At 39.0% G+C, this 15,583-nt stretch overlaps 1 protein-coding gene across 10 annotated transcripts in view; it reads left to right on the forward strand.

Annotated features, from left to right (window-relative positions):
* Nucleotides 1–15,583, forward strand: part of XRCC4 (X-ray repair cross complementing 4) — a 142,195-nt gene that overhangs the window by 815 nt on the left and 125,797 nt on the right. For 2 of the 10 annotated variants that reach the window (XM_085567194.1, XM_085567198.1), the window contains exons 2-3: nt 8,894–8,983; nt 14,584–14,733. In XM_085567194.1, coding sequence (XP_085423320.1) covers nt 14,595–14,733 — 139 coding nt within the window. In that variant the 5' untranslated portion in view covers nt 8,894–8,983; nt 14,584–14,594. Of the gene's footprint in view, nt 1–119; nt 3,141–3,167; nt 4,112–8,893; nt 8,984–14,583; nt 14,734–15,583 lie in introns of those variants that run through there. The other 8 variants (XM_077790097.2, XM_085567197.1, XM_085567195.1 and 5 more) reach the window with 7 other exon arrangements.

A 15,583-nucleotide genomic window follows, 5' to 3' on the forward strand; every position in this document is an offset into this window, starting at 1 on the left:
AACCCCCCCCCAAAAAAAAGGAAAAAACAAAAAAAAAACCCAACAAAAAACGCCCCCAAAACCCACCAAAACAAAAAAAAAACCCATCCCCCCCCAAAAAACCACAAAAAAGAAAAAAAACCAAACAAAAAACCTAGCAAAAAAAAGACCCGAAACAGCCCAACCAAAAAAGCAAAACCAAAACAACTTAAAACCCCCCCAAAAAACTAAAAACGACAGAAAAACCCCACATACAAACAAAAACATACAAAAAAACCCTGCAACAACTGGTTCTTTTGGTGTTTTTTGGTGGTTCTTTTCGGTTGTTCGCTGGTACTCGGCTCCCAGCGGGTGTTGCCTCGCCCGAGGGTGTGAGCCACTGGCTACTGAAGCCGTAATAATATAAAGAACGCCTTAATGAGGCTGTTTATTAATTAGGGCCCTCTTACTGTTAGTTCTAGTGTTGTATAGGGAGAGCCCAGACTGTTCTGTTGAATTTTGGCTCCTGTGCTACGTTTTCTCCTTTTAGAGCTATTCATCTTTTCTGTAGCTGCACCTGCCCAAGAATTTCCTTTTTTTTTTTTTTCCTCCAGGAGCCTTTTTTGTTTGTTTTGCTTTGCTTTGTTTTGTTTGTGTTTGCTTTGTTTTGTCTGTTTGTTATTCCCTTGACAACAACTTCTTGTTGTTGTTGAGGGGATAACCTTTGATGCTGCGAGAGCTCAGTAAAATGAAGGCGTCACTGTAGAATTTTCACAGTGATGAAACTCCTGAAGTGTTATGAGGAACCTGTTCCTCCTTATAAATATGGTTTTATAAACCACCCACCTTCCCAATGTGGTGACTTGGTTTTGGGGTCTGTTTCATTCTCTTGTGTTTCAGCACCAAATTCATGCTATTCTGCTGAGTGTGGGACAGTTTTGCTTTTTCCTTTGGTGAGGGTAAACATATTTTTTTTCCCCTCTCTAAAATGACATTTTGAGGTAACATTTGAGATACTTTTTGCAGCTGCTGTGGGAGCATGTGCATGTATAAAATGCATTTATCCCATGGAATTGAGGCAGTGATTTACTGAAGCAGAGGACTTGAAGCTGAGGCCTACAACAATCCACTGAAAATGCTGTTTATGTCTTCTACAGAGCAGTGGTAGATTTGGTCACTGTAAATTGACAGATCTCTGTGAAATCGTGGTTTCAGATTCATAATCACCAAAATTTACCTGGGATGTTACCTGCACGAGCAGGTGTAAGTTTGAAGTGGGTTCTCTCATCTGACTTTTTTGTGTCCTGTGGACTTCAGGCAATGTGTTGATTCTGAATTTGTTCTGATGTTTCTCTAGATTGTTTAGTGCCTGTAAAGGTTCATTCAGTTGCAGATTTAACCATCTGTCTAACAGGTAGTCAGCATCTTGCTGTGTGCTCATTTTCTCATAGCATGTTCATACATTTTATACCCGTTACTGAATTAAATTCACTGAGGTTGTTTTCCTTCCATCACATGTCAAGGTTTTGGATTTAAAAAAATCATTAAGTGCATAAAGACAATTCTAAAAATAGCCTTATTACCTAGGATAGCTTCACTTTGAAGTGTTTGAATGATGTTACATTGAAGTATGTTTGTAAAGAGAAATAAGTTTTTAGTATAATCACTGACCATTACAGCCTTTGATGGTCAACATGACTGAAGACTTTAAAGGCAGTAATACTTTTGAACTATTTTTTTTGTGTGTGTGTGTGTCAGAAATAGAAGGCAAAAACTGGGTTGTTTTGCCTGCTTGGACTCACTTCTGGATGCTCAGTGTGAACTAGAAACTCAAATTGAAAATATTCTGTAAGGTCCAGGGAGACTCCTGGTGTCAGTCCTTGTTCACACCATAGCCAACCTGCTTTCAGGTGGTCATCTAGCTTCCTCTAGTGTAGTTTTGTTTGCAAACATGCCCTTTTATGATCGATTTATTAATATTTCTTTCTACTTTTATAGTTTCTGCTGAATTCCCACCTGAAACCCATTGCAGATTTTTCCAAATATTGCTCTTTATTTACCCTAGACATTTAATTTCCAAGTGAGGTTTCCAACAGTCTCAGCTATTTAAAAGGGAATTTTCACTGATCATGTGCCATATTGAAATTATTTCAGGTGAACAATTTGCTGTGGTGGGAAAAATGCCATTTAAAGATTTTGTGGGAGCCTTGGTGGTGTAATTCAAAAGTTTGGTGCAACTAGCCTGGAAGTGTCTTCTGTGTGACAGGCATAGGATATTGATTGGAAAATCAGCTTTCAGATGGTGTTGTTCCAATTTCCCTTGTTCTTTTTGTCCCTCCTAATTAATATCTTGTCATGGAAAAACAGCTCTGAGGAGCTGGGACAACTTGTTTGGTGTTGTCTGCAGGAATGGGCTGGGTGGACAAAATAAAAAAAAAAATAGATCATAAATTTAAACAACTACATCGATCTACATAGCAATATTCAGATATTTAAATAAAAACTCAGGATGAATACTGGTTTTTTTTTGTTGCTGTTAGGTCCCTTAAGAACAGTGTTCATGGTTGTGGCTGTGTGTCCTGCTATTGAGAAATATTTTAGTGGTGAAAGGCTTATATACTGTTCAGTTGAGTAGTAGAGCACACCAAGGAATTTGTGTCTATAATGAAAGGTAAAAAAAGGTTTAACTTTCTAGGCTGTTTCCAGATGCAGGAAGAATTACCACGGAGCAATGACAATTGCATGTGGAAGCCTTGGTTTTTATCTCCTGTGTGTTTTACCTTTCATCAGGAGGTGAATTGTAGGAAATGGTTTTAAAAATATCACTGGTGGGTGGCTGACATGACAGGTACATCCGTATAAATAAGTTTCTGTGCTTAACACGTCCATGTGTGTATATGAGGTGAAAAAAACATTTGAAAATAAACTATAAATGCAGTCAGCTGGGCTTTTTTGAGAAATGCTTGTTTGAGTGACTGGCAAAAAGCTGATACTGCTTTTCTTTTCTTTGGCTTGTATGTGGTGCCCACATCTGTCGTTCCCAGTATCTTCAAACACAGGCATGAATGCTTATAAACTTATTTGCATTTTTGCTACTGCTACAGATTTGCTCTGCTCTCAGTCTGGAGTAGAGAGGCAGTGGAACACCAGGGGTGTGCGTTCTGGAGGCAAACCTGGCGTGGGTAGGTGGTGTTCTGTGTGCTGACACTGGTAATTAGAGCATGGTATTTTTGTTTGCTAACACCATTTTGAAGGAAATAAAAACCCCAAAAAACAAACCCAACCCATCTACATTTCGGTTTGGCTCTTCTTCATTTCTCTGCCTCTGCCTGTCACCTACTGGAAGTGCACATACTCACTGTAGTAGGATGGATCACAATAGCTGTGAAATGCTTGGAGTTTGCAGCTGTTTTGAGCAGGAATGAACCTCATTCTTTGTGTCAGGGGTGCTTTAGCCTGGTATTCTAATTATACATTAATAGAAAGTCAATGCACAGGGTGATGTGTGGCGTGTTCCTACTGCAGTGGTAATTCCTGCACCTTAAAATTCCTGCTTTCTGTGACAGGTTTAATGTGTATACAACTGATGGGCTGATGCAAGGGATATTCTATCACTTAGCAAGGTACTCCAGATTGTAAAAACACCCAAGGTGAGGTGGCCTTGCTGTAGAAGTAGTGATGCTGTGCCTGAAATGTGTGACCACAGTGCCTTTCTGGAACAGACAATCCCTGCTGCCGGTGTGCAGCAACGCTGGGTGTCTCTGTTTTGACCAAAACCAATCCATTTCTGTATAGAAGAGATAATTTAGGTGGCTTTCTATGCTGCACGTTGGCTTCAATTAAGCAGTATAGCAAATATTTGTGCTGTGTGTTCTTGGGTGTGCTGTGGGCCTTGCAGGGTCACTTGCTGTTTTGTCTCAATGCCTGTTTCTGATGTGCTCGTTATCTTGCAGTGCCACTTGAGGATGAGAAATTTTAATCCCTAACTCTTGTCACCTAGGGCTTAGCAGGAGGTGGAGAATGTTTTTCAGGGGTTACATTAGAGCTTGGGAGCCCCAGATGAAAAAGCAGCACACGTCCTTGAGTAAGTGGAACCACCCAGAGCTGAGGGTCAGATTTTCAAGGACTCAAAACCATTATCTGATTCTTCAAGGTTAGTAGGCTGCAGCTGTGATTTCTTCACTGTTACATTTGGCAGACATGTAGTGTAGTGCTTGCTGGTGTTGTGGAGAGCACATAAAATCATGTGCATAAATTCTCAACCAACATCACTAAATAACCAAAATTCCAATTTAGACAGCTGTTGTAAAATAACATTAAATTGTTAGTGAAATTATTTATTTTTCCACCCAAAATGAATATTTTCTCTAGTTGTATCCCTGACTTGAGCTGTGTCCCTTTCCTGGGTTAGGAAACAATGGCCTTCATCTCCTGCTCTTTGTAATCAATGTCTTGTGGATCTCAGTCTTCCCCACATCTTTTTCCTCTGTATATGAGATGGAAAAAGGGAAAGGTGGCCAAAAGCTCCTGTGAATTTGAATGTTAATCATAGAACATAATATCAGATAGTGTAAATAGTAAGGACTGCTGTCCAAGATATGTCAGGGTACAAAAGACTCACTGAATTATGTATGGTGCCATGTTGACACAAGGTAAGGTGAAATTTAGGAGATTATTACTAAACAAATTACTGTTGTTTGCTAATCTAACACAGTCAAACCTGATCAACACAAAAGAACATGTCTTACAGGAAAAGTTCCAATTGGGGAAAAAAAAAACCATGAAGTGTGTGCCTTGAGCAAGGGCCTCTAGTGCTACTGCTTTCTGAGGTGTACTGGTAATTGCACAAAAGATACTTTGATTAAATTGTCCAAATTTACAAATTGTCCAAATTTACAAAGCTTGGAAAAGCATTGGACTATTTCTGCATCTGCTCTGCAGGCTGTTAGGTGGCTTTTCTGGGAAGGGATGTCCTCCAGCAGACCAGACAGCTAGAGCACAGATTGTAAAATAAACAGGAAAAAAAAGGGAGACTGATCTGATGTGACTTTTAAGAGTGCAGAGACTGAGAACTTTTGTGCCCTTGATCTAGACATCAGCCAAATTGCTATCTTGGGACAGAAAAATTAATGGAACAAAGGAAGAGTGAGGCTATATATCCTATCACAGGCTGCATTTGTGGGTTTTTTTTTTGTGTCTGTTTTTGATTTTACTTTTTTTAATAAATGATTAAAATAATTATGAAAGGGTTTGTTTGTTTACAGGTCTACAAAGGGGTCTTAGAGGCCACTCTTTTCACTTCAGAAGCTGGACAGGATAGAGAGAGAGCTTTGGGCTTTCCAAATGCTCTCAGCTGTGTCAGGCTTGGGGTGAAACCTCACAAAATCCTGGGGAGAGATTTGTGCTGGCTGAGCCAAGCAGGGAAGCATCAGACTCTGTTATGAAAGCTTATATTAAATTACTCCAGCTGAGAAAATGAACTTTAATTTTCAGAGTCCAGCATGCAGCAGCCACAGATCAGGAGATGGGGCAGAAATGTTAATTTTTCTGAAAGCTGACATGGAGGATAATTGTTTTAGGAAGCAAGAGGCAGGGAACTAGCATTCTTGTGTGTCTTGGAAATACAGTACTTGAGCAATGTTTTGTGATCTCCTGAAGGTGGTATTAGAGAGAGGGGCTTTTCTCCCTGTGTCAGAGAAGTCTATAGATGAAAAATGCACCTTATATTTTATGATTTTTTTCTCTTGATATTGCAGGAATTTGTTTTATCAGCCCTGACTGTCCTAAAACCAGATTTTTTCCTTTTTATTTTTTTTTTTTAAGTAAAGAGGTAGAGGAGGAATTTTTTAGTATGTAGTCTCAATTTGAGGTTCATGTTTTGAGTTTGAGACTTTTGAGAGTGCAGAATAAATAAGGGCACTTAGGAATAATAAGGGCGAAATAAATTTGTAGCACTGAAAGAGAGGAAGATGCAGTGGCAGGTTCTTTATCTCAAACTGCACTGGAACAGGTTGTTGGAGCTGTGAAGAGGTGACTCCTGTGCTCAGAGGCTTTTTATTTTTTTTTTTTTTATGCTTATGTATCTGCATTATTTCAGGGCCATTGTGTTAGCTCACTGTTGTGTTTCAGGGACTGATGTGCAGGTGCAGTTGGGAGCCAGAAACATGAAGGTGAAGTGCCCCCCTATATAAATTGAGACTTGTTTTTATTTATCCCTTCTGTGCTGTTTCTGTGCCCCATTCCCCAATTTTTATGTCGTCATTAACTTACCTGAGAAAGCAACAATTTACATCCTTAACGCGGCACCCCGAGACCTCTGTGGTGCTTCACATCTCTGCTTTGTTGTAATTTGAGCGTTAAGATCTCCAACTTGTGTCTGACTGGTTCACTGCCAAAGCAGCTTTGTGCTGTATTTTACTAATGAGTACTTAATTGCTCTCTCAGCTCATGTCCCAGTGGCATTTTTGAACTGCTGTGCCCCTGCTGTGCCCTCATCTCAGCCTGCAGGTTTCTTTTCACAACTGTGCAAGCATTCTTTAGGAGCTGTAAGGGAACACTGATACTGAAAAGCTGTTTTCCTAGAGTAGACCCCCTGCTTGGCATCAAGTGTCTTGAGTAAGGGTTAAATTTTTGAGTAGGGTTTTGCTGTTCTGGGATTTTTTTCCCCACTCCATAGCAAGGATTAAAAAAAACCTCCAAAAAAACCCCACTAATGAATGAAAGAATGAAGAGTCATGAAAATTGCTTGTAAGAGCAGTGAGCTGATGAGTCTTGAGAGGCTTTATTTTTTTTTTTTTGATGTACAAAACTTGTGATGTTGAAAGTAAAAGTGACTCCAGTGAAGCTCTTTGTGCCCTTTTCCCTATCCAGATGTGGTTTGTAGATGTGGGGCTGATTGAGCACAAATCAGTAGATTTGAGAGTGCTGGCTGAGGGGGTAGAGTGAGTGGTTCTAAATTTTTGGTGGAATTGTGTCCTTAATTTATTTTATCTATATTTTTTCTTTTTTTTTTAAACAAATCTACTTGTTTGCTCAGAGCTTGGTAAGGTCATGGAATTGGTGTCCTGTATCCCCTCCTTGTTAAAATACTGGCACGAGTCATGGTAGGGACTGGTGGTTCTGCCCTGCTTTGGTTTGTCAGATGTGGATTAGCACAAAACCTGAGCTAAACCCATGCTGAACCTGTGCCCATCTGTGGAAACAGCTGAAATTGGTGCTCAGTATGTGTCTTTTTGCCTTATTTTCAAACCCAGCCTAATCCATCAGCAGAGTAATTAATGTTCAATGCCAAGTAAGTAAACATAGCTGGATAAAGAGCTGCGCAATTGAAGTGTAGCTGCATTGAAAGTGAATGTCTCAGTTCCTTGTGAATGTCTTGTGAATTATTTTTCTGTCAGGGTCAAGCAAAATTAATTGCAATTTTTAAATCAATAAATTTAAGCCATGTGAGCTCTTTGTTTTCAAGGAGTTTAGTGTTGCATTTTCTAATAGATAAGTAGCAGATGGAAAGAAAAAACATAATAAAACTTTGGTTAAGTGAAGACTGGGTAATGCTGGAATTTTCTTCAAAGAAAATGCCTGAGGAAACTGTTTAGTAAGATAAAGCAATTTGGAGCCTAGGTCTATTTTTTATTATTAATTTGACAGGGACGGGAAATTAAAATAATCCATCTCTTTGAAAAGTCTTGGGTGTAGAGGTGGGAGGAGAGAAATATATGTAAGCCTTCATATTTATACCTGCCCTTGTCCCGCTGAAGTGGCAACATTTGGTGAAACTTGTTTTTCCACGTTACTGGGCTCAATTTTTCAAACCTCCTCAGAAAATCCTACATACAGAATTAAATCCATCCATATCTAACTGACACTGATTTCTTTGTTTCCTTTATCTTTGTTTCAGACTGGGGTGCTCTTGCCTGTGAAGCTCTTGTGGATTTGACTGTACTAAATTTATTTGACTTTAAAATTAAAAAATAAAAAAATGGGGAAAAAGAGCAAAAGAAAGAATTTAGTGGTATCCGTTGCTCAGTAATGTTAAGTCAGACATTTAGAGACTGAGTGGAATTGTGTAGGGTCTGTGTGGGGACTGAAAAATAGAAAACAAAGGAAATCTGTGCGACAGATTTGTATTGAATATCCTGATAATATTTAATCCTAAAGAAGGCAGTGTTTTGGAAAACAGATGATACCTCAGCCAGACTACGTTGTTATCCAAATATACATCAAAAACACATATGTATTGGGGTATTTTTGGATGGACGAAGGGTAATTAAAACATGCTGCTTTTTTTTTTCCTCCCCCCAAAAATTTCCTCAACTTTACTCTCCTCAAATGGATGATACAAAGGTACTGAAAACTGCAGATATGCTTTTAAAAATATGACTAAGAGACTTGGAATTCCCAAATCTTTGTTCTTACTGACTGTATACATTGGGCTCAAAGGTTGTGTCTGGCACAACTTCCTTCTTCTGTTTTTTATCTTCAAAACATAGAGCAATTTTAATGCTGTCTTTTCAGAGAAATGATGTGGAAAATTATATATATTTGGAATGTGTGTCTCTTTTTGTGAGTTTTTTTGAGGAGGAAGTAAATTATTTTTCTTAATAAATATCCTGTGGTTTTCAAGTGAAGGCACAGTGCTTTGGTAGGGCTTTGGAAAGCCAGGGTGTCCTGTTGCCAAGTTAGAGTTATAAAGTATTTGTTGGGACTTGCATCTTCCAGAAGCTGCAGAGAAAGGGAGTCTGGGTCTCTGAGACACGCCTTGCTGACTTTTTATCCCAGATTTATCCTCTGAAGGCTGGGCTGGTTATTGCCTTTGATCTTTCCTGCCTTCCACATGCACTTTTTAGTAACTTCACTACTAAAATTCATTTTTTCAACAGGAAACATGACAGTTGCATGGCTTAATTTTATTTTTGTTTTATTTTTTTTTTTGCAGGTTTATAACATTCAGTTAGTGTAATCTGGATTATCCATCCTGGAAAGTGAGGATTTGCTGTTAGTTTTGGGAAGGATTGTTACAAAAAGGGTGAGAAAGAATGGTCTGCTCCTTTTATAAATCTGTCTGCATGCTCCCTGACTTGCTAGCATATACTAGTATAATTGCCCACTTTGGTGTTTATTTTAATACACTGAAGACCTTTTTTTTTACCCTTATTATAGCTTTATGTAGATGGTTGTAAGTGAGCTTGGCAAGGCTGGATGCCTGCAGTGGGTAGTGGGTTAGGCCTGAGACTTCAAGGGGATGAAAGACACCAGGGTGGGCTTTGCCTCCAGGCTACAATTAAGATCAAGGCTTGTTAGTAAGATTCCTACTATAAAGGTTGTTGACTGTCTGCTTCCTTCTGTTTCTCCTCATTTTTCAGCTGGTGACTGTAGTAAATAAGCCTGACAAGGGTTGTTCCTTATCGTGGATTCCAGATCTTCTGTGGCACATCTTCCATATCTTACTGTCCCGTGGAGCATGACAAGCTCAGAACTAATTTGTTTTTGGTTTTTTGGTTTGGGGTTTCTCTTTTTTTTTTTGAGGGGGGACACACAAATGCACAAAAAGCATGTGCATGTTTCCAATCGTTCTGTGGCTGCCATGAAGCAGTGGGAAGGCAGCAGTGCAAATGTGAGCCATGTGAGCCTCGACTCTGCAGTTGGGCCCATGATCTCCTGATCAAATGTTGCCATGGAGCACTGAGTTTCTTAAATGGCCCATTTCCCCCACTGCACAAAGTTAGAAAGTCATTCAGTCTGTTCTTCATATCCAAGTGCTAATTTTTGGTTCATTTCTTTCATCTCAGAGACAAAGTTGCATTATTGACAAAATTGTAACCTATGTGCTTTTAATACAGAGTAAAATTAAACAAAAGAGTGACTAAATATATTACTTTGGGTACATGTAATACAGAAAATGTCTTAGCCCCCTAAATTGCATTAAGGAACAAAGCTCTTTCCAATTTTTTCTCTTCTTTGGCTTTCAGATTTATCTGTAAGTTCCACATGAAGGCTATTATTGAATCATTCTTCAATGTCAAACAAGTATTGTGGCCAGAGGAGTGGGAGGATTATTGTGAGATAGGACAGGAAAGATGCTGTGTTATTTCCCTTCATGTTTGTTGGCCCAGTCATGTTCCTCCAAAAAGAAATGAGAAAAGAGGAACTCCCTATTGGATCAGTAGTTCTAAGATTAATGGAGTGAGAGTTGAGGTTTTTGTCAGGTGTTTCAATGTTCTTACTCCTGAAGTATTGGAGTTAATGGAATTTTAAATTAACATGAGAGAATATCAATTTGAATGAAATATATCACTGGAAATATGCATAAATATAGGCATTATCTTATTTCCTTCTGTGAGAAAATGTGGTAATAGCTAGTTTTAATCTTTAAAAGCAATCTTGAGCTTCTCTTGACTGGTTTAAATCTCCAATTATCTACCTATAAGTACATGTAGCATCTCCTGAATAGTACCTCTTCTCTGATTATGTATTTACTATTAACTTTGGATTATTAGGTTATGGTCTGTAGTTTGGGCAGTGTCAGAAGGAGCCAAACTGTAGACTTCAATAACAGTGTGTGGTCTTCTATTCTGAACTCCCCGTGGATAGCTCCCATTTTTCCTCAGCAAGAAAGCACTTAGGTTAATTGCTCCATTTCAAAGACATAGTAGCTCTTTCTGGTCTGTAAGTAGCCTTCCAAGCATAGCTGCTGAGGTTTGCAACACCTGCAGCCCAACCAATTTGGGAAAAAAAAAAAAAAAGCCATTAGTCTTCATGGGGAAAAAAAAAAGGAAAAATGAAGTGCTAAAGTTCAGAATATTATCAATGATGCTGTGTTGGAGCAGCCTGAAAGATTTGGCTTTTGGTCTATGCCTGGTGCTATCCAAAACAACATATAAAATTCTTTGTGGGCCCATTTTAAGAGTGTCTTGTTCATTCAGAAGGGCCTGTGTGCGCTGTTTGTTCCGAGGGCAGAGGCACCAGCCAACAGCTGATTCCTCCTCAGAGGGAAACATTGCCTAATGGCGATCACAGGAGCCAAAGACCATGGACAAAGTGCTAAAGATAAACAGCTCAATCCCCGACTGTTCCAAGGCCTCAATAAAGCCTCTGATTTACACACTTGGGGTGGGACTGTGCTGTCCCCACCTGCAGGCTGGCCCCAGGGCCCTGGCGTGGAGAGGGGCTGGTGCTGTGTCCCCCAGGGATGGAACACTGCCCTTCTGTGGCCCCAGCCCCAAAACTTCTCTGCAGTTTGCTTTGTCACAGCCAGGGAAGGAGTAAAGAACCAGCTACTCTGGTTTTGTGGAGGTGGTGAACGGGAAGAGCCCACAGGGGCTGGATGCTGAATGGAACTTGAGGGTGCTCCTCTGGTCTGATGGACTCCGAGGGGCTTTTTAGGCTGCCATAATGAGAGGCTGCTCCCAGCAACTTGGATAGTAGTAAAAATACAGTCTGCTTTTATGCAATTATTTTATTTTACTTTGCTCTAACAAGCTTCACCAACAGCTGGACTGTTAAATAGTGACACTCCAAAAATTCAAGGGGCTGTTTTAACCTTTCTGATCATTAACACAGTTCCTACCTTTCTACCCACAGATGTGAAAGTGAAAATAAGTCTCAAGGTTTCACCTCTCCTTTATATTTTTGTCTTTCTTTCATAATGAAGTCTTCACCTGGCAGAAGTATTTGATCTGTGAAAGCTCACATAAGCTTGACACATTGGAAGCTGGTGGGGTTGGTGATGAATTTAGTGAGTAGGTGGGTGCATTGGGAAAGGTTAGTTTGAGGAGATTGTTTTATTTCATCTCTTGAAATACAGCGCAATACATCTTTTCTAGAAGTACAGTGCTGCACATCTGTTATTAAGATTTGCCTTTAGACTGAATGGAGTGTGTGCAGTCACCTTATAGTGAATGAATAAGGAATATGCCCTTATTCATTGTCTGTATTTTTAATTTCTTTAGTGGTAAGCTGCTTGTTGTTAAATAAGTAGGGAACTCCTTTGGTCTTTTTTGCTATATTCATGTTTGAACTGTGTGTGGTTTATCCATTTACTGAACACTGCAGTCAATTTTGTGTTCTCAGGACATAAAAGGGATAAGGGAAAAAGGGATTTGGATTTTTAGTTTGTTGTTGTAATTGTTTTGCTTTCAAAAAAGCAGTAAGGTACCATATTACTGTTTGAAGTGATGTTTTTTTGTGCTGTGTAGGTCAGACTAATTTTCATGAAGGAGATTTTTCCCTCCTCTTGAAGAGAAGTATATAATAGGCATTGTATACAGGCAGGAGTCCTTGAGCTTTTGCTGATGGGTTGGAAGGGTTGAGTGCTTGGAGATGGAGTCTGTCTGAGCTCTGCTTACAGAGGCAGATCCTAAATGTGGAGTAATAAGTAATATACTCCTTTCAAAAGGCCAGTGAGCACTGTGGGGGAGATGAAAGCTGGGAGAAAAAAGTATCTTCATTTTATGCCTCTTTGGAAAATGCTTTTTTTTTTCAGAGCTGCACAATAAAATTTGGAAAAGCAGGAAAACCATATTTTGCATTTGCTTTGAACTTTAGGGTATTATTCTTGGTTGTGTCTCCTCATTCTATTGAATTTGTGTTTTACCACAGGGGTACCAATAGCATTGTCTAAACAAAACTTTCATTTTTAGCTGTGCTACATCACTGTAATGAAATACTGATGTGTGCATGGGAAACCAGTATGACTGTATCAAGTGAATTTAGTCTTAGGCCTCAGAGACCTTGTTAGTGCATCTTTAAATAAATAAACAGGCTTCATTCCTCTGCTACTCTTGACCTCACTTTTTCTAACTGAGGACTGACTGACACTTAGTGTGCTTTATCGTTATACAAATAGAAAATCGAATTCTCTTGCTTTGTTTTTTGTTATAAACAGTCTGGGTTGATAAGAAAGCCTCTAGTGCAGGTGTTTTTCACTGAATGCTGCTCTGCTTTGTGATAAAAATCACATAAAACAAGCAAAACCTTCCTGTTGAACTACACATATTTACATTAGTACCCTGTCTGCTGTCAGTGTTGTCTGCTACTGTTTTACAGATTTTAATTGAAATCTTTCTAAAAACATTGGTTTTTAGAGAAGGACTTCTATGGAAATATCTTACAAGAGGCTGTATTTTTCCATAATTAACAAGAAGCAAAAAGGGAATCTGGCAGGCAAAGGAGAGAGTGCATGTGTGTGTTCTTGAGCCTGCATTGCTTGTGTTTCCTGCCCCGTGCTCATTACTGACCCATGGCCAGGCAGTTAGTGCCCCACAAATCGTTAAAATGCCTTTATTTCTGGAGTCACCAATTGCAAAGGCATTGTTCCACCTGTCCACCCCCAACTATTTAATTCTTCTGTTCAGGGACACACTGTAGATTTTCTGAAATAGCCAGCTGGTTAGTGATGGAACTAGAATTTTTTTTTTTTTTTTTTTTTTAACTCAGATTAACTTCCCAATTTATGTTTTTGTTTCTGTTGCATTTTCAGGGTATAGAAAATTGGAATATGACATGTGTAGTAGTAGATGTGGTGGTGGTTTAGAGATACAAATAATAAAGCTTTATGCGTGAAAACCAATACTTAAATTTATATATTTTGCTGCTTTTGAATACTATGCACTTGTCTGGGCAAGAGAAAGGCATTTTGAAATGTTGTTGGGTGGAGAATTGAGCGAGGGTCAGGAACAGTTCAGTCAATTGCAGTTAAAGCTGCTCCTCCTAACCTGAAAATTCCAATTTTTCGGGAAGCCAAGGTAGTTAAGTCTGTATCTAGATTCATTTCTCAGTGTCCAGGAGCAAAGAAAAAGTTTCCTTCTACTCCTGCTTGGAGAGCAGAGTCCCTTCAGGGCCTGAACTGATCCTGGTCATGATTATTTACTGCTGCACTTTAGGTGGAAACCTCCACAGAGCATTTAATCCCTGCCCAAGCACCATTATACTCAGTGCATGTAGTTTAAATTTGAATGCCTCATCTGGGTTTTTCCTTTTACATTCTTTTTTTAAGCCTGTGAGTGAGCATGTAGCCTTTTCTCAGTCAGTTAACTTGTGTAGAAATACGTGGGATTCTTGAGAAGATCTTAGGTCAATCACAGGTTGCCAAGCTGCTTTGCCATAGAGGAAAATATATTCACTGTAACATCATATATTTTGTTCGCTGCAGAATCCAGTGCTTAAGATACTTCCTTTGGGCTGCTGGCATTTGCTACACCCTCTGCTTTGCTGTGAAGATTAGTAGCAGCTTTCACGTGGCAGTCTTCCAGATGAATGTTGATTATTTTGAATTATGTTAAATATTCTGTACTTTGGGTGATAGCAGACAGTGAGATAAAAACAGAGCCATGGGGAAAAGCTTGACTGTAGTAATTTCCTGTCCCCCAGCTTTCTGACAGCTTCTTAATTTGGGACTATTCAAATACGTTTAATTGTTGGCACTGAAACCTTATTTATTATAATCCAGTTTCCTGTTTGCAAGTATCACCAGTCCTCTGACAAACTGAATTTGGGGAGGAAAGTAGAATAAAATTGCAAGCATACTTGTATTTCTATATTCCCCACACATAACAAGGCCCAAGCTAGTTGTGTAAAGCTCTTAACCACCCCAGTGTTTACAACAAGATTATCTTGCTTTTTAAACAGGTGTTGGGAAGATGGAGAAGACTTTGAACAGAATTCATCCAGTTTCTGATCCAGAAGCAACCTATTTTCTGCAGGTGTCATGGGAAAAGGATTTAGGCACTGGCTTTGGTTTACTTCTTAGTGACTGTCAGTGTGTCTGGACTGGGACAGGTAATGGAAAGAAAAATACATTAATTTAAATTATTACTGCTCTTAATTGCTCCTTTTAAAACACCTTCTAAGCTGTGTGCCACAACCTGTGTGGAAATTCCATGGGTGTTTTGTCCCCAAAAAGGAGGAGGAGGGGTTCATGATCTTCTGGGATGTGGCCAGAAAACTTTGAAATCTGGAGATTGTGTGTCAAAGTGAAAACTAATTCATTCAGCACATGGGTATGCAATGTTTTGTTCTTTCTCAAGAATGTATAATTTCTTGGAGTGATGCTGAAATAACACTTCTTCATCTTCTCCAGATTCTCAAACAAATGTGTACCCAAGTTTCATTTGCAAATTGGAGTCCATAAAGCTGTTATTTGCAGATGATTTAAAAATATTTTTGTCACATTTAAATAGCCAAAGGTAGCTATATTTCGTAATGACGTGAATTTTTGGGAAGGAAAAGGGACAATAGGACAATCAGTAGGAAAACTTAGCCTGTGGGATTTTTTTGCACTCTCTGAAACCTCAGTAAGAAGATGGATCCTTGCGTATGTGGCTGATTCTCTTATTCATAACCAGTGAAAAAAGGTTAGATTGTTCTTGAGAAATGTCAAATACTTTCTCAAAAGCCCTTTTCTCAGTAGCAAAAATATTTTGAAGGGAGGAGAAAATTATGTATTTTCAGAAAATTGTAGGCAAAACCATTTTCTGGACTGTCTGAATAATAAGAAATATCTATGTAGTTCCTTTTTTCCTTCTTTCTTCTTACCCAGTGGATGTTGTTCTTCCTCAGTTCCTACACAAGCCAAGCTTTCATATAGGTCTGAGATTAGATAAATGTCAATTAAAATCAACACATAAGT

This window comes from Lonchura striata, chromosome Z, assembly GCF_050655825.1.
Source record: "Lonchura striata isolate lonStrDom1 chromosome Z, ASM5065582v1, whole genome shotgun sequence".
NCBI classification, from domain to species: domain Eukaryota; kingdom Metazoa; phylum Chordata; class Aves; order Passeriformes; family Estrildidae; genus Lonchura; species Lonchura striata.